A 24,640-nucleotide genomic window follows, 5' to 3' on the forward strand; every position below is an offset into this window, starting at 1 on the left:
ACTTACCCTAATATTCTTTTTTCCTCATATTTCTCATTCAGTCACCAAGTTATACTTCATCTCCTAGTGATTACTCTCTACTCTGTAATCTCAATGCCCAACTCTGGTCCCAGCCTTCATTTCTTAGATTTATTGCTTCCTAACTTTCCCTTTTTCATCTTCCACATTGCTATCTTAAGTACATCCTTATATTGCACCCAGATTGACCATGTTCCTTCTCTGTTTAAACTCCTTCAATAGAGCCCCCTCTCTATCCAAGACGGAGCATCTACTCAGACCACCCAGTGCTTCAGCTTGTCAGTACAAGCCCCACTGGATCACTACCACAGTTCCTCTCTCTCTAGTCTCATCTTTCTACTGCCTTACATACATTTTTTGCTCTCGGAATTCTGGACTCTATATTCTTTCCAAAACCTGCCATGTTCTGCTGCATGAGTTGCTTTCCTTTGGCCAAGAAAATGCGACCTCTTCATGCTAACCTTTAATCCTATCTTCTGAAACTCAGCTTAAAAATTATCTCCCCTGGGAAGTTTTTCTCTCCTCATCCCTGTCCCTAATCTGATTTAGATGATTCTCCTCTGTACTTCCAGAGCACACTGAACAACTCTCTGTTTTAATTACTTTTCTGTCTCCCTCAGTGGACTCTGAGCACCTTGAGAGAATGTGCCTTATAGCTCTGCATTCTCCAGGGTCTAATAACAGTTCCTGGCACATCGTAAATTCTTACTGAATGAATGACTGCATGAGTAAATAATGAATGTCAGGAAAAAAAGGAGATACCTAAAAAAATACTTGCTGACCAGAAAGCATGGACAAAATTCCCAGTTTATTGATGCCTATGATTTTTGAAATAATTTCATAATTTGCCTATTAGTTAGCCTTTGTGATACAGCACTAAAGACTCAATTTAAGTGGCATAATTGCTTTCGGAAACAATGCCTCCCAAGGGGCTGCTCTTATGAGGCCAGTTCCATGTAGTTTTGACCCAGTCTAATCATGCCCACTGGAATACATCTTTCATTAAGGAAAATAAGGTACATTTTAAAAATTTAGTAAAAAAATAGGACTCTTTATTAAATTAATGGGGCCTAAATGGGTGAATTTTTAATTAAATATGCACAGATACATACATGGGGATAAACTGTTAGGCATAACCTTCCTCTAAATTATAAATAACTATAAATTGATTCTGATCTCCCTTTAGGTCTTAAGAGTTTTAAGATTTAGTCATCCTGAATCTTTCTTGTTTTATCTAGGAATTGTCTGATGTATTTAGATACTCAGCTGTTTTGCTTCTCCAGAATATAAAATTCTTGTAATCTTTGTTACTGTGATTATAATTGCCTGTGAGAGACTGAAACACGTCCTCCATAAAGACATGTTCTAGTCCTAAACCCTGGCCCTGTGGATGTGAACTCATTTGTAAACAGGATCTTCCAAGAATCTTTTTATAAACAAGGCCAAAAAAATTATGGCGGGCCTTAATCTGATATGACTGGAGTCCTCAGAAGCAAAGGAAATTTGGATGTAGAAGTACAAGCCCCAGGAGGACAATAGAGATGGCTGTGTGGCAGTGGGTACAGGCTGCCAGCAGACTGCCACAAGGACACCAGAGACTTCAGACACAGGAGGCACAGCCTGCCAGCACCTTGATTTTGGACTTCTAGTCTCCCAACTGTGAGCCAAGAAACTCCTTTTGCTTATGCCAGCCAGTCTGTGGTATTTTTCATAGTAGCCCTGACAAACTAAGACACTGACCTAGCTTAAAAACATCACCTGGAAGTAAAGTGTTTTCTTCTAATTTCAGGGAAGGTTTATGGTTCTCTTGATTAGATTAGAACTTTGTTCCTTCTTTCCCCTTCTGGAGTTTGATATAGAGTGAGAGCTTCCTTCTATCTGATGTTTGACCTGTACTCATTAAATAGTTAAATTTATTGATTAGTTCCTTTAACAAAACTAAAAGTTTTTGGCCTGTTTTTCATTGAAAGAGATGGAAAAATCTCAATATATATCAGACTTATATTCTTAAAATATATTTAAAGGGGGAAGCGCCTAGTTTTTAGTCAGAGATACAAAGTGCTATTTGCTTACATCAAAACTTCTCAGAAGCTTTGTGGCTATCACTTTAAGAACCACTGAACTTTGGGACCAACTTGAGATCTAAGAAATTTGTTTTGAAGTGTGTGTCTCAGATAGTGGTGATAGACGGGAGGGATGATAAATGAGGAATTAGGGACTGTAATCTCTTAGAGTGAATTGAAATATGTGTAAGGTATCCAGTTATCTTATCTGTTCCATAGAATGCCTTCCCGGGATACAGTTCAGAAGAATAGAGCAGTGTCTGTACTAGTTCCGCATTTGCAGCCTCAAGACAGTCTGAAGCCATAATAGCATCTTGGAATATAAACAAGGGGTTTTCTCTGTGTTGAACATTTCCCTGGAGGCTGAGGCTTTAGGGTCACCAGGAGTGAGGACTGCTGAAGTTGCTTTTTTTTGGTTATCACAGAAAGGAGTCAAAGCTGTTGGAGCATCTCTGTAAAACAGCCAATTCAGTTCTGTGATTGTAAACAACAGAAAGTGACAACCATGTCAGTGTGTAAATTTCTTGCTCTATTATCAAACAGTCACTTAAAATGGCTGGTGTGTATTATTTAGTATTAGGGTAAATCATTTGATAATCACTGAATAAGGCAAGTTGATGAAACACTCATAGATACGTGGCTATCAGATCGTCTGTCTAATTTGAAGTTATGTAATTAGTTTAAAGAGGGAATTTGGCATTTTTGGAAGCTGCATTTATTCACATCTGAACTCTTATGGAGTGGTTTAGCACATCTAGAACATTAATTTGCTAAATGAACACACTGTGAGAGTTAACCTTGCCTATGCAATTATCAACACACTCCAGAGATACAGCTGATAAGATGGAGACTGAGAAAATCAGACCAATCTGTTTTTATTTTTTTCTGGTATTTTTCTAATATTCCAAATAACATATTTTCCCCATTTCCTTTATTCTCTTTTGAAAAATGGACAGAACTCATTAATTTTTTAAAACTAAGCTGCAAAAGAGAAATATATGATTAAATCAAGTCTTGCCTTAATATTAATAGTGTTCAGGTTAATACTTGAAATGTGCAGTAGCCACTTTATTCAATTGACTACACATTTTTAATTGATGTCCCTGGGAATATACATTATAGTTATAAATTTAAAATAAAATTATTAAACAATTAAAGCAGCAAAATGGAAATCAACCATAGCACTTTCCCATGATTTTAAGTGATAAGCTGATACAGTCTTTTACAAATCACTTTTAATTTCCTAACTGTTTTCCCCCATAAAGAACAAGAAAAAGGAATAAAAGACAGGGGTTGAGCACTGTTTTTAGGTATGTATTTTATAAAATGGGCTAGTTTTTAATGCAGTGTTTGACAGAAACAACACTGAAATATGGTTTGAGCTTCTAAGGTTGTATGTGATTCCTATCACAGGAAAAGCTATCCTCTCGATTTTGTCCTATGGAAGATGCCGCTATACTTTTCCTAACATCAGAATCTATTACAGTGATACAGGCAGAAGGAGACCATGATGCCGTGCAGGTGTTAGGCGGCTTCAGAGTGGTCCAGCACCAACAAGAATGGACCTGTCTTTTCCTAATTTGCAATAATAACCATGGGATTTCCTGCATTATCTCTGCTTTCTGTACAGTATTTTGAATTTGAAGTTGTCTTAGGTGTAGCACAGGTACTAGTTATACTGCCCGTTTTTCCTCCTTTGAGAGCCCCTCTCTGATACCCTGCCAGAGTATCAGAACTGATGTTTCAGGGGGTGCTGCAGGTTTGCCATGGGTGCAGAGTTAAGTTCATTATAAAGAAATGGTTCAGAAGCTCATTCTGAAATTGCTAAGTTAGAATGAGGGACAATAAAGCATCCAAATGAGAAACTAGAGACCCATGTCTACTTACATAAATGTGTAAAAGCTGAAACTCATCTCCTTGTTCTGTGAATCTGAATAGAGCTCACAAAAGATGAGCATCAGCTCCACAAATACAGAGCTCCAAGTATTCACAATTTCCCAGGACAGGAAAACTGCCACTAACCTGACGGCATGCATGTGCATATCAGCCAGAATTCACAGCTTTATTCCATGTTGTCTCTTTTAACCAGACAGAAGATTCTCTAGATATGCTCTCTAAATGTTTATATTTTGCGTGGGTAAGCAAGCAGAGAACTATGAAATGTCATTTACTATTCAATAATTTATTCTACTGCCTAATTCAACACACTGGATTTGATTTTTTGTGCATTCAGCTATAAAAACTGGTTTCATTTTGAGTATGAACTTTTAATATAATATACTTTTAGCAAGTACGATCTCTTTGATTTCCTTGGAATGTCTTTAGTTAAGGAATTATAATGTGCAAAAATTGTTTGCAAATAGCATAAAGAGCAGAATGGCACAGAACCTACTGTTAAGTGAAGAGAGAAACCAGATTTATCGCATGTAACCACACAAGAAGACTCCATTAGCTAGCCAGACATCCCATCTCCTGCCCAATAGAAGTCAATAGAAGAATAGGTCAGAGACAAAGCAGCTACTATTCAGTGAGTAACAATCAGTTATTCAGGGAAGTGGATGTGCTCAGGCAGTGGGGCTCCTGTCTAGTCCAGGGTTCTATACCCAGGGCCTCATGGTGAAGGCAAGCCGGCCCATGTACTGAGCTGACCCATGCAGAGTGCTGCCCCGTGCAAGCAATGCTGGCCTGCGCAGGAGTGCTGGCCCACGCGGAGAGCTAATGCAGCAAGATGCCGCAATATAGAGAGACACAGGGGAGACAGACAGTAAGAGACACAGATCAGGGAGCTGAAGTGGCACAAGAGAGAGCACCTCTCTCCCACTCTGGAAGGTCCCAGGATCGGTTCCCGGAGCTGCCTAATGAGAATACAAGCAGACACAGAAGGACATACAGCAAATGGACACAGAGAGCAGACGATGGAGGGAGGGGGGAGAAATAAATAAATAAATCTTTTTTAAAAAATCAGTTATTCAGCTTATGAAGCATTTTAGTCTAAATCAGTGATTTAAAAGCTGAATTATAAACCATTTGGTAACCACTACCATCTTGCCGTCATGCCATCCGGTGGCATGTCTGGGAATACTGGCCACTTCTCTAATGAATCACAATCAGGACATCATAACTACAAGTAACATGGAGAGAGATTGTTGTCAAGAAGAAAAATGTCTCCCATTTTTGCAGCGAAGGTTCTCATGCTTAAGAAACCATCTGTGTACCTTAACAGTCTCCCTGACCACTTTATTGGTAAATAAGAACTTTAAGTTGGGAATTAGCTTTCCTTTTCTATCTGATATCATATACAACAATATGTAAGCTGAATCTGCATGGGAAAATGTTTTATGTCCTAACTTATTATTATTTTTTTTGGCGGGATTAAGATTATAAAAAATGAAAAATGATTTCAGAAGGAAGTCGTAGCAATATGAAATAATATTTTTTTGGCTTAATTTGAATAACAAGATCAATTAAGGAAGCCCTTATTTTCTAAAGCAGAAAGAAAGCAAATAAACTTAAGACTGTGTAAATATAATGAAAAATCACTAACAAAAATGGGACTGTTAACATTTTTAGAATTAACTATTGGTACAGAGAGGTCCAAATCTCTCAGAAAGCAAGCAAGCATTTACATAGTACTCTTTTAATGGGGTCCTTAGCACATACCAGCTATAGGATTTATGAAACTCCTCTCTTTAGATAAATATTCACCTGTCTACAACTCTGGTTTATTCCTCTATTCCTTCACCCAAGAGATAACTATTGGGAGAATTCTGTATGCACTGCAACCTTCCCAGCAGTTGTGGGGACCACAAAAATAATTAAATGGTTTGAATTTTATAAAGCACTTTTACTTTCATTCTGTATTCAAAGCAGTACTGTGAGAGGCTAATGGTAAACTAAAGTTTGTACTAAGAAAAAAGGAACAAAATTAAAATATTTGAGGTGATTCTCTTTTAAAATTTCTTTGCTAGAAATAGGGCAACTGTATTTTTGTCAGTAGACAAATTTATTGATCCAGGTCTTCTTCCATGTGTTTCTATCCTATAAAGGAAAATGCGCTTTCTCAGAGCTTTTTAGACGTTAGGCCAGCTAGAGAGAGAATTTGGGCAGAAAAGTTTCATTTATCTTTGGAAGGTATTTATGCCCATAAAGATTATTATAAAACATGCACCAGCTCAAGGAAAGTCACAGCAGGCAGGCATTTTTCAACTAGGAATTGCTTTTTTGTTTTTTTAACAGTGCCCTGGTTTTGGTAAAACTCTTGCTGTTGTCAAACTTCTCAAATCCCTTCTTTATGAAATGACAGGATCCTTTATAAGGTCTAAATATGACCTGTGGTACTATGAAAATTTGAAAAAAAAAAAAAAAAGGTTACAGATATGTACTAATATTCGGGGATTCTGCTAGCTTACGAATGATTACAAAAACAAGGGAAATCCTCTGCTGCCTCTTTTAGGGCCTTCACATCCAAGCTGCTTTCCCAAGGCAGGATGTAAGCCAGGGGTTCTTAACAAGCGGTCCGTGAGCTTGAACTGAAATTTAAGAAAACATTCTTGTGGGGATGTGTTGGTGCAGGTGTGATCTCTTTATTAATACACAGTGTAGTGTGGACTTAGTAAGGGGTCTCTGGTTTTCACCTGTCTGGCAAAGGAGTCTGTGGAACAAAAAAGGTTAAGAACTCTAAGTAGAAACTTGTCAAGGCTCTGATGAGCAGAGCTAGGGGTTAAGGATGTCTAATTACAATCTTAATTAAGCTTATACCGATAAAATGTGCTGCTCTGTCAGAACATAGAGAATAGTTTTGGAGGGGTGCCTGATTATGACTCTCCATTACGCCCCTTCTTTTTGTGCTTTTGAATGTGTTTTAAAGTTTCTAATCCTTAGAAAAGATTAATACTTGTTCATTCACAGTAAAATTATAAGAATGCTTGGAAGATAAAACAAAGATCATTTGTCATTCTACATGGTGATTCTGACTTCCTTGGGTTAAGTGTCCTATTTTCTTTCTGTCTCAAACAGTAATACATTATTTTGCAAAAATGCATAAATGCTCCTTAGAAATTAGTCATGTCTTTGCTCTAGACATCTCAGGGAAAATTAACAAAAGCACTGCTTTTTTTCAAAATAGTATTTCTATTCATTTTATTTTAAAAGTTCTATTCATTTCATTAGAAAAGTTATTTTTCAAACACTGGTTTGTTAAACCACTATATTTAAGGATATATATCATATAGATAAAATTGTGAGGGTTATATTTAAAAAATGCAACTTCTGTAGATATAAAAGTTAATAGCTATAACTTTAAGTATAATGTGCAATGAGTTTCTATTAGTGAAAATGGTTGTAATGTATTTTAATTAGCTAAAAACTTTCATTCTTCAAAACAATGCTTGCCTATTATATTCGTAAGACTGGCTTGCCAATCAATCTGTACTCTAGCTATTGTGCTGACTCTTGACTAAGCTTGAAATTTTTGGAGGGTGTTTGTTATACTAAAGAAATATGTCATCTTTGTGCACTATTATTTGAAAAAAGTAAACCTCTCAAATTTTAATGTATACAATCCCACACCAACCCTACCAAAAATCTATATCCCTTCCTCTAACTTTCCAAACTTGATTAAATTTCATTTGTGGGTCAGAAGTAAACCACTGTAACTGTTGCAAGATGTTCACACGTTAGGTGTAACACACAGATGAACTTCTGTGCAGTGTCAGTTCCCAGGTACAAAATAAGGACACGTTCAAAAATGGCCCACAGAGCAGGGCCTGGGTCCTAGACTGTACTAAAACTTATTTCTCTATTTTTTCCCTGCTTTCAACTAAACTGAAACCCCACCAATGCCATCATCATTTCCTGAAGATCTTATAATCAGAGCAGCTCTCCTGCCCAGTCTTATCTGATGGTAGAACTTTTTCTATGCTCTTTTTTGCCTCTTTGGCAATATAGCCTGCTATCACTTTGAAAACAGTGCAAAGGAAATGCTTTCCATTAACTTCCAATTTATTTCTTTCCTATTGCGATCCTAAAATGAGCAAAAGGAACGCTAAGAACAGAATTTTAATGCAATTCAATTGAAAAGGCTTGTTCCTCTGACAAAAATCATGCTGCTGGGTAACATTCATTTTATTAAAAAGTTATCTGTCAAAAAAGAGAAGCAATTCGAGCTACAGGAAAACTAAGCTTTATGTTTGAGAGCTAATGCAGAAAAGTTGTATAAGAAAATATTTGTATAGTGAATCATTTTGTCTACTGAGTTTTTAATTTTAGAGTTGTGCTTCTTTTCCTTCAACCTATCATTGTAAAAACACTAAGGAACTCAATACTCATTTCAAGGATTATTCTGAATTTGTCAACATGCCATCTCTGTATATCAAATTTTCCCTCATGGCCTATGCAGTGTTAGTCAAATGAACAAGCGATCAAACAGGATTTTTTTTTTTTAAAGATTTATTTATTTATTTAATTTCCCCCCCTCCCCTGGTTGTCTGTTCTTGGTGTCTATTTGCTGCGTCTTGTTTCTTTGTCCGCTTCTGTTGTCGTCAGCGGCACGGGAAGTGTGGGCGGTGCCATTCCCGGGCAGGCTGCTCTTTCTTTTCACGCTGGGCGGCTCTCCTCACGGGCGCACTCCTTGCGCGTGGGGCTCCCCCACGCGGGGGACACCCTTGCGTGGCACGGCACTCCTTGTGCGCATCAGCACTGCGCATGGCCAGCTCCACACGGGTCAAGGAGGCCCGGGGTTTGAACCGCGGACCTCCCATATGGTAGACGGACGCCCTAACCACTGGGCCAAAGTCCGTTTCCCCAAACAGGATTTTACACATGCTTTCATTGCAAAGTACACATACCATAAGATATATGATGGCTAATTTGCATTTTATTCTTATTGACCTCACAAAATGTGATTTCCTGGGCCACTATTCCAGATATTTAGTAGAATACCCTGGGGCTAGACGAGCCTCATACTATTTAATATGTTTTCAAGCAGCTACCAGTAATTCCTTATTTGCATTTAGATGTAAAGGTTCTTTTAAGTACAATTTAGCATCTCCAATAACTGATAATAAAAAACTAAGTCCTTCTATTTGATAAGAATAACATTTGTATTACTGATGTAAGCAGTAAAGTAAATGGTGAATCTTTTAAAGCTTTTCTTCAGTGAAAGTTCCCAACAGTCAGCTATATCAAATAGGGACATCCACACCCAAAGGTTTATGCCTAAAATCAAAGTGGTAGTATGTTTCTGGAAAGGTCTGCTGGGAATATAGTGGGACTGCATAAAGCAGAATGTTAATCCTTAAGCAGACGTAGATTTACTTTGAAGCTAATGAAATTTAAGCTACAGGGTTTCTCACTTGTGTGGGTCTCTTCTTCCAAGGCCCTACATCTATTTTGTACGTCATAATTTTGCCTTCTTTTTATAAAGAGGGATCCAAAAATTATATAAGCTTCAGGCCCCACAAAACCTGGATCCTTACATTTATATATAATATAATCCTGCCCTTAAGATTATTAGATTTACAGTATTTTATAATCCAAGAATTTCGATATACTTACTCAAAAAACGTTGTCCATCCAGTTTCATCACTTTTAGTGGCTAAAAGGCCACTATTGCCATGATACGTAAATAAAACTAATTCTAGTCCTTGAGCGGTCATGCTCTTCAAACACCCATTTGTTCCTATTGTCAACCATATCACTTGGTTGTCAGGAGAAACCACGCGAACAGGCATCCGATTTGGGTCCCGTCTGATTCTCAGGGTATTGCCATTGCTGTCTGTCACGGCAGTGATGTCATTGTCATTGCTGTAGCTAAAGTTGTACAGGTAGTCACCAGTGACTAAACTGACGGTATACTGGTGAGTGCCGTTGATGTCAAAGATGTAGAGTTCTTGGTCAGTTGGAGAGGCCACTTCATAGAAGTTCATAGAGTTAAGTAAAGGCTTATTCTTGGACACTGCCCGGATCCGAATATTCCCTAGATCTGCAATATACAGTGTGCCATCTGGAGAGGCAGCCAAGGAAGATGGAGCATTAAGTTTGGCATCTTTGGCGTAGCCATCTCCACTCTGATAGCAGTCACAGTTGGCATCATTTTTACAGTCACACTCTGAAGGTATTCCAGCAACTAAGGAGATTTCCCCATCCGTTGTGACCTGCCTTATTCGGTTAATTTTCTTTTCATCGGTTTCAGTAATGTACAGGACTCCACTGTAGGACACAGCAATGGCAGTAGCCGACTCCAGGGTTGTCTGAACTGCATGCTTCCCCACAGAATATTCCACTCCAGGCACCTGACAGTGCATGGGCCGTCCGGCAGCAATGCGAACTTGACGGTTTTCAGTGATCTGTAAAACTACATTATTATCCAGGACGTAAATGGAATTATCCATAGGGTTAATGGCTAGGTCAGTTGGCCATTCCAGACGTACCTGAATAAAAAAAGAAATGGTCTAGTTAGTTACTGCACTGCAGTTAATTTGTCAGAAGAGTAAATTAGACTATTCAGTGAAATTAGCTTTAATTTGATAAAACTGTTTTAAAATTGTTTTTTTAATAGCCAGTGAAATAAACTTAAAAATTTTGAGTGAAGACAAATGTAGTGCATAACATTTTATTTGAAAAGGCTGCTCATCGTAAGATATGTTAGCCATACCCAAATAGCAAATGAATCTCTAAGGAATGAGTCAATAGCTCTCAATGAAATAGGAACACATATGTTCCTGTTTTGCCTCCATAAAGTAATAATAACCAACAAATGTCAGGGCTTTTTAGGTTATGAGTACATTACTATTCTATTGTATTTTTAGCCAGGCCAATAAAGTTCTTAATTCTAAATATAAGTCCCTTGGGAGTAATCATAATGGGTTCTCTCTCCACTTAAGGAACTCATGCAATCAAAAGATTAGAGATTTAAGCTGGTTTGTTCCTTTTGGAATATCTGCATGCTGCTCCTTGTATTTTATCACAAATACTTAGCATTTCTTAGTGATAATTGTTCTCTATCTCACTGAATTCATCACATGCAGAATTATAGAAAATAGCCTTTTAACCACCTGATATACATTTAAATGCAACAGCTTTATCACAAATACTGCCACACATGATATGTGCAGTTTTAATATAGTGCCATTACTACTCACATAGTAAATCAAGTCAGTTGTAAGAAAAACATTTCAGCTTAATCTTTTAACTACCTGGCCGATGTGCATGCTGGTGTCACATGTTAAAGGTCTGGCTGATGTCAGATCATTAGAGCCCAGGAGAGTTGATATGATTCCATTTTGATCTACTTTTCTGATCATGGTTCCATCAACAAAGTAGATTAATCCATTTTTATCAATAGCCATTCCTTTATCCAAGAGAAGTAAGTGTCACTGATATTTCAAAAATGATTAATTTTCATTAAACTGTAGGCCCATCAATAAACTCAAATTTAATCCCAGTAATACCATGGGGAATAAGTAGCAGGACTGCAGATTACAAGCACATTAGGAAAAACTCAGCACAGACATTTATAGAACAAAATAAAGAAATAATCCAAATTTTTAAGAATCTCCAGTGAGTGTATAAATCACATACATAGTACCTGTACGTTTTAAATATAAAATTACAAGGTCTATATAATGTTATTGTGGACAAATATAGAAAGAGGTGAAATTCTGTTACAGTGAACTTATAGTAATATTTTTCTAACAAAAACTGATCTAAGCCAAGGCTAGTGTTTTGTTGACCTTGTTTCATGAAATTTGCTATTATGAATAATTCAGTACAACAAATACTTTTCCAGTCCTTGTTCACAAAATAGGCAATGGCTGTTATGACAAAAAATAAAGCCCACAAACCAAAAACCAAACACCATAGTAATGAATGGCATATAAGAGTCAGCCCTGACTGACTGAATGGCAAGGAGTCAGTTCGGACTGGTTTAAAAGCTAGAAACATTTATCACATAGAATTTTAGGCCTTGTTACCTCCAGAAATTCCTCACAGCAAGCATTTTTCCCATGGCATAGAAACAAAAGTTTAACAGCTCCAAACTGGGGGAGGGCTAAGAGGGTTGCTTAGTGATGGTTTTTAAGGAGGCCTGGGACTCGTTCATGACAAAGAAATTCCAGGACAATGAAAGAGTGTGGATACTTCCTTGAAGTTTAACAGAATGTGACCTGAATAATATAGTGGTGTTATTTTATTCTTTGGAAAAGTTGAAAAAATGGTATAATAAAAAATGCCAAGAACCTAATACTTACTGTAAGATCTACTTAGGATTCTAGCAGCTCCACACTAATGGCTTTTAAAAACACTAGATGTCAAACAGCTTTCCAGAACAAGGTTGAGGGTAAAATGTTAGACTCAGCATTAAACGTGATCAGGCAGTAACTAGATTTTCTACTTTTTTTTTTTCATAAAAAGAAATCCTTAAGCTGATAGCTGTCATTACCTTTAGGACTCATGAGTGTTGCTTCCACTGCCTTCCCTCCGTCCCCACATCTGGCTTCATCAAATGGAAGGCACTGCTCTCCTGTCCCAGCAACCACTTCAGCATTTTTAGTCAAGTCTTTTGCACCCGTCAGTGACTTCGGGCGATAAATTCTGCGGGTGTTAGTGTCAGAAACATACAAATCTCCTGTGACTGGATCAGTTGCAAGGTAGTATCTATGAGCTGGGTTGCTGCTGTAAAAAAGGACCACAGAAACATCATAAGAAAGTTATTCCTAACACACAGTGAGAATTTAAAACCAAAATCAAGCAGATCATGAGATACTAATTATAAACTGAAATCCATTGTTAAAGGTTGGAAAATGAACAATATATTTAATAATGACTTCATAGAATGTGATTACTGGTAGTAGCAACCTCTGACATTGTTTTCTTTCCTTGCCTAATGCTTAAGATTTAACAATTTATTAATAGGCATCTTAAAAACGATTAGCTTGTATATGGCAATATGTTTGTAGCCTAAAACAAAGAAGCAAGTTTCTAAACTTCCTCGGCTCAGTGCAAAATCATCAGTAATGTGTACCCTTGAGAGGTAGACAAAGCTCCTTCCAGGGGGAGGCTGTCTTTCAAACTCTCAAATTTATAATATGTTACTTATTTCTTTTGTAACTTATCATAGGGAATTATCCTTTTCCCTGTTCCTATGAAATCAAACCATACACCCACCCCTGAAAAAATGTAGCATCGTGTCTGTCTTGGTTGCTCTATCATAATCCAGAAAAGTCACGATGCAGTTATGATATTTGTCCTGAGCTACAGTGTTAAATACTAAAATAAGCTTATCCAATTGTAGGAGGCAGTCTCAGTTGGTAGCCTAATGCCATGGGTCAGAATGCCTGATCTATAGTTTTACTTTTACAGTTTGTAAATTAAGCTCTAAAGCCTGTCTGTGAATTTGGCGAGATGTACACATTTGTTCATAAAATGTAGTGCCTCAATTTTATAAAGTAGCATAAATGTAAACCATCTTATCTACAATTATTTGTGAAAAATAAGGCCAACATAACCATGGGGTGGACAAGCTACGACATATAGCTGTAATTTAAAATTAATCTCCTTCAAACATTCAACACCCCAGTTTTAGGAATTAATGTAATTTTGTACCATGGTACAAATATTGCCTTAAGAATAAACAAATCTGAAAAGAGTGCAAATGATTTGGTGTCCTGACAAAGATATTAACTGATAGGAATTCAGCAGATTCTGCATATCTTTTGATGAGAAACTCCATTTCGTGGTTTTTCATTTTCATTCTTTCACTCTTGTCTCCCTTTACACACACATATGCTTTTTTTTCCATTTTATATGTGAACATCTAAAACATGTACTTTAAACCGAATTCTATATGAAAACATTTATTCTAATGGTGTAGTAGTTTTCTCATTATCAAGTACGGTCCACTGAAACAATTCTCACTACTTAATGCCCTTCCTTTTAAGTGATGACTATATGTACTTTATTGTTCGTGTAGAAGATTCTATTTTTAAAATAAAAGGTTACCGTTTTCCCGCTAGTTTCTTACACTGGTAAGAGGGACAGCATGGGGATGCACTCGGCCACAGGGACCCTGTGGAGCTTTAAGGAGCTCTATGGGTGTGATGTTGGGATACAGAGAAATACAGACACACAAAGGCCCGACTACCTTCAGCTTCTGGGTTCTCCTTTCTAGTCTTTAAGAACTTTTAGAGCAAGAGGTCTTGGTTGTGTAAATATGTGTGAAAAGGGGTGAAAGGGTGAAAAGTGATATGAAAAAGCAATAAAAGATGCAAGTTTTTATGAAATAAATGCATTTCAGAACTACTGGGTTATATCAAATGATCAACTTGCCATGCTAAGTGTTATTACATCATTTTCCTAAGTTGATGCCTGGAGCAAGACATACTGTGTTCCTTCATACAGTAGTTCATTACATTGTAATAAACTGAAGAGTTACATATCAATATAAAATTCAGAATGGTTTTGGAGTTTTTCTTCTGTAAATTGTCTGATATTGACAGAACTGGTTTTTGAGGTAGATGTAGTTGATGGAGTGGCAGACTGGATCTTGTTGGAAAGACAGTGACACTGGAGAGACTTTCCAATCTTTCCTACCTCCCTGACTATATGGCGATTATGAATAGCTGCATGATGAGTTTACACATACATTTTTTCCCCCTGTCAGTTGTGTATCTTTGAGCATGAGGTCTAAACTAGACTGTCTGGGTTTGAATCTCAGCTTCATTACCCACTTGGTGACCTTGGGCGAGTTAACCTACCTGTGCCTCAGATTTCTTTCTGTAAAGGGAATAATAATAAATACATATTGCACATGATGTCGTGAGGATTACATGAATACATATAACATCCTCAGAACAGTGCCTAGCATGTAATACGCACTTAATTGTGGGCACCCCGCTCCCCACCCAAGGCCTTAGCATGGGGTCGCTTGTGTGACCGAGACGTAAGTTAAAGGTTAATAGCCCTCCCCAGAGGGGAGAGAAGCATAGATGGTATCGTAAACTATCGCTTTCCCAAAGCTGTAAACATCCTTGGTAAATGTCTTTCCTATATGAGCAGAGCGACAACATCACCACACCCCGCGTTTATGCTGCACGGGACCCTAGCAGGAACCCTTTCCTCGTACCCTATGGAATGTCCTTGTTCTGAAACCCCTTACCCATCACCCCTCATTTTCTCGTCTCTTCGTGGAGCGCTATCTACATTCTCTGAATCAATGCCATCAGAGACTCTCTTCTGTCCGTAAGTCCTAATAAAGCTTATGCCTAACTAAGTACCAGGTGCATTCTTTGGTCTTGCAGCCGGACCACCTTGTGCCCTTGAGGAGTTGGGTTGTAACAATAAGCATTAGTTTCTTAATATTTGTTTTTTCTCTTCTCCTCTTATATTGCAGTATGTTTTCTGCCTCATAAACGTTTGTAAGAGCAATAATTATTGTTAATGTGATTTGCCTTCTGAAATTTACAAGGAAAAAATTTATCTAAACTTGGATAGGTTCAAATGTTTCCTTAGTCCTGCTGACATCTTATTATATACTATGTTAATGTACCATACAACATCCTAGACCATTTAAACAATGTGACTCATCTTAAATCATTCACTTTGAATTATTTCAATAGTAATGACAAAGGTAACTTTGTGTCCCTCATTTTGAGAACAAAACAAAACAGATTTTTGTGGTGGCTGCTTGAGTGCTGGTAGCACACTCTAGCTATGGGCCATGATTTTTCTTCCTGTAGAAGAAATGAACATTCACATCATAAGCTGTACTTTATTGGCATCAGCCTTATTAGTGGGTGAGCTAGTTATAAGGCAATGTCCAAAGCTGTGCTTTCATTTGCTCATTTTCTGTCCTGAGGCATCTCCTTCATTGAAGACACAGAAATTTCTAACTCAAGCAACATATGTCAGTGGTTTTGAAAATACCCACCAAAAGTAATTGTGCACACAACTCTGTTGGCTGGAAGAACAAATGTGGAAGAATATGTGGCCCTAGAGAAGAGAATTAGCCTCTGGAAATATTCCCCACAGAATGGTAGGAAATGAGGACTGGAGAAATTCCCTGCAGTGCAGCCTAGCATAGTAAATTTGAATTGATTCTTAGATCCCAGCTTCTCCTAACGGAAAAGAGTACTAAAAGAAAAAAAGGAGTTAGGAAATTTATAGTTGACAGAATGTTGGCAGAGACTCTGAAGCATGTGTGTGAAAGGGCTGGGATTCAAGGACACCTAATGTAAGCTGAGGTGTGCTAGTACTTGCTTTCCAAAGTCTAAGAAAAGCCAAAGCACAAGAGAGGCTGATTTGTTGGTACAAATGGGTGGGGAGTTTTTAGATCAGTAATATATCTAGTGTGGAAATGTGAGACTATGGTGACTGAAGGCAGCTTACAGCTGGCAGCTGGAGTTCAGGGATTTATAAAATGCATGGTTTTGGAAAACCTCTGTTCAGTAGCAGGAACACAACAGCCTTCTTGTGTGATTGTCTGAAATTTTTCTGTTTCAGAAAGGTTTAAAATAACGTTAAGATTTTGACTAATAGCAAAACCCAAGAAACTGAGATTAAGTTAAAAACATTTAGTATACTACACCTTGATTCTTAACACATCCTGAATTGTCTAGATTATCACAATTATCAAGCCATCTTCTCTACAGTCTTATTCAACTAGACACAGATCCAGTGGTAAATGCAGGCATGATTTGCTCATTTATTTTGTCATAATTCATCCTTCTTCAACTAGAGAAATCTTTGCAAAGAACAAGCCATAGAATAGACATTATTCTAGCACTTTTATCTTTTTCCTTGGAAATTGTATCATTGCTGTTAGAATTCAAAGCATTTGAAGAAGCATGACAAATTATATTTCCATATAAGAACAAAGTTGCTTATTTCCTGGTAACCGAGACTATTTAGGTTATTGCAAGTAGTGGTTTGGAATATGGTATTTCTGTGGCTGTTTGGTTTTCAAATACTAAGTCAGCAAGGATTGCTCAGTCAAGTTTTTAATATTTTGTTTATATATACTTAATTGGATTCAAATTCACAGACTGTGATTGACACTCTCTCTGCTCCTTTAATTGGTAATATAAACTTCATAAGGTTTATTTGTAATTCTATGTGTTAAAATCCCCTTGCGTGGTTTTAATTAATTAATTAAAGTTCCTTTACTTTGGAATTTTAAAGAATTGGAACAGGGATAAGCTAAAATTTACTACCAGTAAAAGGGGTCTTTTAGCAAACTCACATATATAAACATCATAGGAGGCAATGTTCAGCAAATCCAAAAGAACAACATTTTTAAAGCACTTTAGAAATGACCATTTTTATAAAAAATTTGATACATTAAGAAGCTAAGGACATTTATTTGCTATAATATCCTGGAATTATTTATTAATTTGGCATAACAGTATACTGTCTCCATTATAAAATAATAAAACTGTGCACTTTTATATTTGTTTTGTTATTGGAATACTTTTATTAACTAACTTCCCCATTAGTCCAATTAAAAAATGAGGCTACTTATATGTTAATGAATATAATAAAAGGTCCATAAGCATGCATTTTTATATTTTATTTAATCATTAATAATTAACAATACCACTCATTTTTATAGATTTATATACATTCTTCAATTTCTTTTTCTTCCTATCACTTATTCCTAAGCCTCTTATGACTTTTCTGCTAGCCAGGAAAGTGAGGACATGGGGGAAAGTCAGGCAAAAGCCCATTAACCAGGAAAAGGAAGATGATATCAGCAGGCAAACAGGAAGAAGCATCTCAAGACAGTTTTAATTTTTTAAACTAAATGAAAAAGTTCCAGTGAGTCGAAATATGTTGATTTTGTTAAGCCAATTTTGATTAATTAGGCTGTTAAGCAAACAGAATCCTGATTTTTATCAATGACATCATCATCTATTTGATGACTTGGGCTCAAAAACCTTGGCCATTTTCTGGCTTTTTCTTCCTTATCACCCATATAGAGTCTGTCCATTTAAACTGCCTTCCTTCATTTTTTGGGTTGATTTCCTTCAGTGCCAGCCATCCTATTTTAGGCATCTAGTATCTCATGGTTTAATGCAACAGCTTTCTAATGCATCTTCAAGTCATTCTGAATAAAGATACCAGATTAATCTTTCTAAAAGGTCGCTGAGTATGCCAATACTTGTTCAAGTTCATAAAATGGTTCTCCACTGTCTCTGTTATCCTGGAGAAGAGTAAAATCTTTAGAACATTCAGGGTCCTAAACAATCTGACCCTAAACTGCCTTTCTACTTGTATCTCTCATTATCACCAGCTGCATTCCCTGCTCCATTCAGGTAGAGAACATGTCTTGCTCATCTCTTTACTAGACTTCAGTTTTCAGTTACTTTTTTTTTTCTTTTCTTTTCTTGCTACAGCTGTTCTTTCTTCTTGTTCTGTTTAAGCAGACTTCATTTTTTGGAATGGTTTAAACATCAACCCTTCCAGAAAGTTTTTCCTTATCATACTCCCATTATACAGTAAACTTTTCCTCTACCAAGTTAACCTCACATTATATGCCATGGATTATTATAATGTGATTGTCATTGTGATTAAGTGATACTGATAATTGCTATTTGTCACATATTTATCTTTTTCCCTTACTAGATTATGAGTTCTGAGAGGAGGTACTCTGTCTTAAACTATTTGTCAAGTGTCTAAGACATGGTAGGTAATCAGTTAACACTTTGATTTAATAAAGATGAATATCAATATAAAACCCAAACAATGTATTTTATATGCATGGCACATAGAAGAAATACACAGCCCCATATTTAGCCATGATAACATACACAGAAGAAAGGTTAAGGGAAATCATGAGAGAGGAATTACAGTATCACTGCCAAACAACATTGTTAGTACATATGAGTCTATATTATAAAGTATTGTTGACAATAATGTACTTCTAATCTTATAGATTCTTTTTTCCAGAGACAGAGATTATAGTTCTAAGTAATTTGTCAAATGACTGGGAAAAAAGTCCAGCTTTTGCATACCCAGGGACTCACCCTATAGAAACATAGCCATTGGGACATCATAAAAATCCAGCTGTGTGGTGTGGTGAAAAGAACAGTTTTTAGAGTGGTTCAAATTTCTGCTGCCCACTTCCTAGTTCCGCATCTTGGGGAAGATATGTTAACTTTCTTGCACCTCGGTTACCTCATCTGTAACCCTGAAGGATTGTTGTGTAGATCTGTGATGACATATATAAAATAACTGGCACTGTGCCTGGCATATTATAGGCCAGCTTGTTAAAAAGGTATCAGCTTTGATAGTTTTTTCTGTAGTGCCTCCAGCACTTTCACATTTAGTTGATGCTTGCACTGTCTGTCTTTCCTCTTTTCTCCACAGCTACCAAAAAAACAAAGTCAAAAAAATTTTTGACATTCTGCTGTGGTTTCTAATAGCAAAACTCTGAATTCCCAGTAGCCAGGAGAACTTCAGTGTTAATCTTAGCATGTGACTGAGTTTTTAGCTGATAGTACAAGATCAACAGAGGATCTTAGAAAAAGGTTATGGGACGATGCCTGGTCATATCTACATGCAACAGCTATCCACCTTTCAGTAGAACTTTGGTTTTTATTTCTTAGTTGTCAGTCTCACACAATAATTTAAATAAGTATGTTGCCTTAAAGGACCTCAAATAAAATTTTGATATGATTTCATTAGATATTTTAATGGTCTAACTATAACTAGCATGTCCAACCTGTCTTGATTTTTGCTAGCTTTACATTAAAACATATTGATTCCACCCCCCCCCTTTATTTTTGCTGTTCTGAGGAGCGTTTTTCAGTTGAAAGTGCCCATAAAAGCCTTTACTCTACCTTCTCCAGCTAAGTATACATAGCAAATAGATTATGAAAAACTTTTGAGCCTGTATATTTGCTTCAACTCTATTTATCCTTAGCCTTGAAGACAGTCTTTCCCTCCATAATAAGGCCAATGAAAACACTGCTTGTAAAAGTCAAGTCTAGCAACTCTCCCAACTTTGGGTAAATATAAACTCCAGGCAGACATGGATTTACCAAGAGGCTTACGAAGCTCAAGCTCCAGGGATCACCCCTTTCACGTGTCCCTTCTAGACCCAGTGAGGGGCCCTGAGAATACGTTCACAAGATCGCATGTTTTTAAAAATTTTACAAAGTAAAATATTTTTGATTCATTTTCTTAAGTAGGGTCTCCCAAATTTAGTAAGTTTCAGGCTAACAAAGCAAGCATTTACCCTTGCTATTGGTCAAAAAGTACACAGCCTACTTAATACTTAAAACTCTCCATTTGTTCTGGTCAATATGGCTTAGAATATGTGAGTCAATAACTGAAGCTTGGTAATCTTTTTTGTTATCAAATATACATTGTAACACTTTTTTGGTAACAATTTATTTTGTGATAAATACACCCCAAATTATACTGCATAATATTAATTGGCAATATATTGTATAATATTAGTTCAATTAAGGAGTTTTGATTCTTTAGATGTCCTGTGATACTGAGTGTCCTCTCATATGATGAAATGTTAGAAACTGTTTCAGAGTTATGATGAAATGTAAAAAGGACATTTGAAAACACAGAATAACCTTTAAGCAAGATGCTTACCTATGTCTAAAATCTTTATTTCTTGGTGGAAGCAGATAAAAAAGGTAAAAAAAAAGAACAGTTAGAAAAGGCTCCTAAAATAGAATGAGTTAAATACTGAGATTTTAATTATTTGTACAGAAAACTGCCAGTTTAAATAGAAGTAACACTGGAAATGAATTTTATAGGCTAAGGCCTATAAATTAGAGAATAGGATAATTTAGAGAACAGGATGATTTTTGATAACCACATGTAAATGAACAAAGCAAAGACAACAATTTCTTACCTTCATTACTGGCATTATGCATAATGATTAACCCGACTTGAAAAGCCATTAATCTTGTTAAAAGTTACAGCCTTAGTTCTTTTACTATTATCTCTTGATAGCATAAGAAAATATTTTATGCCTTAATTTCAACCGCTGTGAAATAAATATGAGGGAAACAACTATATCACAGGGTTATTCTATAGAATACTAAAGGGGTTTAAAAATCAAAGTTGTATCCTTCTAGAGCACTGAAGTCAGTGAGCTATTTTCTATACTGGGTCACTTTATATGCTCATACATTTATGGTACAATGTATGTGTTGTGATTCTCCTCACCTAACTAAGACCCTAACTTCTTTCTAGATAGAAATTTAAACACTAGGAAGAAATGTTGAAACAAATAAATTCGTACATTATATTCAACATTAAAAAAAAAAAAGTCATGTTCAGCTTTGAAATCCTAATTTAAAGAAAGACATACCTTAGTTCTAAAACACTTGTTACATTTCCAGAAGGGAATATCCGCCGAACATAGTTGAAATCTCCTACATATAGACTGCCATCGATCCCACAAGCTAATGCAACTGGGGCCAATAGTTTATTACCATCAGCTTGACCATTGCAACTTGGGCATGAGATACTGCGCCTTCGTCCATTGCCCATGATACTACTGACAATCGGAGGCTGTTGGGAGATAAACTGATTTTCCCCATTTCCCTTGTACAGGATACCTAGAAGAAAGAAAAGGTATTTTTCTTATGACAGAAAGTGTGTAACATATTCACTATAGATCCAATTACAATTCAGTGCCTTTTAGATTTAGATTGGAAAAACTTATTTAACGTTCTATTGGAAAGAACTCTATTCCGTTACTTAGTGTAAAACATTATGTGATTAAGTACCTAAGATATAAAAAAGTGATGTCTATTATGAATTTTAAAAAATATCTGATAAAAGGAAAAAAAGGACAAACAAGAAAAATTGAAAACCCAAGGTCTTTACATCAGTGATTCTCTAACTTGGCTACCAATCAGAACTGCCTGAGGAGGTATAAAAAATACTGATGCCTGGTTCCCACTCTGAGAGATTCTGATTTAACTGTTCTGGGGTGTAGCCTTGGCATTGAGATTTTTAAAAACTGTCAAAGTGAACTTAATGTGCAGCCAAGTTTGAGAACCATGCTTTACATGGTTATTCAGGGAATAACAAATTTGCCTAATTTTTAAACAATGTTGAAAATATTATGTATTAATCCAATTAATAAAATATGCACCACAAATATGAATTTCTTCCTATGAAGTAGTTTATTGTTGATTTAGAAAAACTTAAAAATACTTTACAGGAAAAAAGTTAGGAAATATATAACAAACCTTCAAAGCTGTTAATTAAAGGCCTATTTTTAACTCACCTATAACTATACTGTCAAAGAATATTCTTGTTTATACCCTCATCTGATAAGATAACAATGAATATAACTGCTGTTATTAAAAATTTCAAATGTAACAAAACTATTGTGGAAGGGCAGTTTATTACTTAAAGTAAATTCTACTTCCAGGTATAAAAGTGACAATAATTTTAAGAAGACAAGATGCCATGCCATTCTGCTCGTTTTTCTTTTTTTTTTAAAGACTTCTTTCTACACCCCTCCACACCCTGTTCCCCCATTGTCTGCTCTGTGTCCATTCGCTGTGTGTTCTTCTGTGTCTGCTTGCATTCTCATTAGGCAGCTCCTGGAATTGATCCTGGGACCTTCCAGAGTGGGAGAGAGGCGATTACTCTCTTGTGCCACCTCAGCTCCTGTTCTGCTACATTGTCTTATTTTCTCTCCTATGTGTCTCTTGTTGCATCATCCTGCTGTGTCCACTCTGTTAGCTGGCACTCTGCGTGTGGCGGTTTTCCCGCATGGGGCAGTATTTCCATGTGAGCTGGCACTCCGCATGGGCCAGCATGCTGCGTGGGCCAGTTTGTCCTTACCAGGAAGCCCTGGGCATTGAACCTGGACCTCCTACATGGTAAATGGGAGCCCAACTGCTTGAGCCACATCCGTTTCCCCAGTCTCATCCTTTTATTATTTTTTTCTTTACAATAAATCTATATTTATTCTCCCCTCATAATTATCCAGAAAACTTATACAATTTTGAACACAGGTTTTAACATTTTTTATTTTTTTAAATATTACATTAAAAAAATATGAGGTCTCCATATACTCCCCATTCCCCAGTCTCATCCTTTTATGGTCTTCACTGAAAATCTCAGAAAAAAGTACCAAATGAATATTAAATATTTTCATAGTTAGGCACCAGATTTGAGTTGAGTTTCTGATTTTAATGAGTTTCTGATTTTATTCATTTTACCATCACTTTATATAGATCAATGGCTCCATTTTGTTTTGATGTAGACTGAATGGTCAGCTGTTATTGTTTCATGCATATTTCATGACTCTTCTCAATGTGTTATTATCTGTATAAAGCACCTGCTGCTGTGACTTTAGAGCTTCACATATTGTATTTATTGAATACTTTATGTTTCCAAGCAGTCCTCAGAACCAATGGTTATACTTATCGGCAGATAGAGTGTCAAAAGAATCAATCCCATGAAAATACAAACAAGAAGCTTGAGAAAGTGTTTTCCCCTCACTCTGGGATAATTTTAAAGCATGGAAGAGATCAGAATAATTATGTTCCCCTTATATAGCTCAGCACATTTTTGCTGAATTCTATGATTACTTTTCTCAATGCTTTCACTATTCAGATAATGTAATAATTATAGAAAATTTACATAAAGAAATCAGGAAAGATGAAACAGGTTTATTCAAATTTGAGGAAAAATAATCTAAACAAAGCTACATCATAACAAGGAAGAAATGCATTTTTCCTTGAAAATTCAAAGAATACATTAATGATACCTAAGATCCTTCTTTCTGTGATTAAGTTATTTCACAATTACGGAACTATAATTTCCTATCAGAGCCAGTTTTATAATTTTCATCAGATGAATCCTACAAGTCAGCCTACTACTCTACTGCACCTGATTTATTCAGTCATTACTTTGAACGATTGGCCCTTCATGATTTTCCTCTTTTATGACAGAAACAGAAAGATGAACATTAGAATGTTTATATCCATGTTTCAGGGTGCCTGCACAAACACCTGTCACTGTCTTACATTTTTGTCTTCTTTTCCTCAGTAATACATTTCCATAGCTCATCTACCTTGTCATGATTACAAATCACTTTGTTTATCTAATTAGACACATGTCACTTTGAAAATCCACTACTTATCAAATTCTGCTCTTGGATAAAATTTAAAATCACAATCAATTCATCTCTTAGAATTCATCCCTTGACTTAGGTTACCTCACATTTAAAAATATCAAATATTTTATAATTTAAAACATTTTTTGGAGGACAGAATTTTGACTAGCCCAGTTTTTATACTTGACCTGATATTTCTGTGAAAGCAAACTGTTATTCTGATTTTAGACTACACTGAAATATTATATATAACATACACACTCAGAGAATATCTGTAAGTTTTAAAACCACCTGAATACTATCCTGAACTCTGGATTTCATACCAGTGTTGAATTACTGAGGGATGACATGGACTTCCCTGGAGCGCCTTGTCTTGTTTACTGGTTCATAATCTCTTGCATGATATCCTGTGGTTAACTGGTTAATATCTTTACCCTATTTTCTCATCATAATATAA

The 24,640-nt window shown here is 36.3% G+C and overlaps 1 protein-coding gene across 13 annotated transcripts in view; it reads right to left on the reverse strand.

Moving 5' to 3' along the window:
* Positions 1–24,640, reverse strand: part of TENM3 (teneurin transmembrane protein 3) — a 682,045-nt gene that overhangs the window by 35,253 nt on the left and 622,152 nt on the right. For 7 of the 13 annotated variants that reach the window (XM_071213974.1, XM_058304879.2, XM_058305132.2 and 4 more), the window contains 5 exons: positions 21,412–21,661; positions 20,685–20,705; positions 12,520–12,752; positions 11,276–11,430; positions 9,636–10,510 (listed from right to left, as the gene is read on the reverse strand). In XM_071213974.1, the coding sequence (XP_071070075.1) occupies positions 9,636–10,510; positions 11,276–11,430; positions 12,520–12,752; positions 20,685–20,705; positions 21,412–21,661 (1,534 nt within the window). The remainder of the gene's footprint in view (positions 1–9,635; positions 10,511–11,275; positions 11,431–12,519; positions 12,753–20,684; positions 20,706–21,411; positions 21,662–24,640) is intronic. The other 6 variants (XM_058304951.2, XM_058305219.1, XM_058305178.2 and 3 more) reach the window with 2 other exon arrangements.

This window comes from Dasypus novemcinctus, chromosome 1 (assembly GCF_030445035.2).
Source record: "Dasypus novemcinctus isolate mDasNov1 chromosome 1, mDasNov1.1.hap2, whole genome shotgun sequence".
Lineage (NCBI taxonomy): Eukaryota > Metazoa > Chordata > Mammalia > Cingulata > Dasypodidae > Dasypus > Dasypus novemcinctus.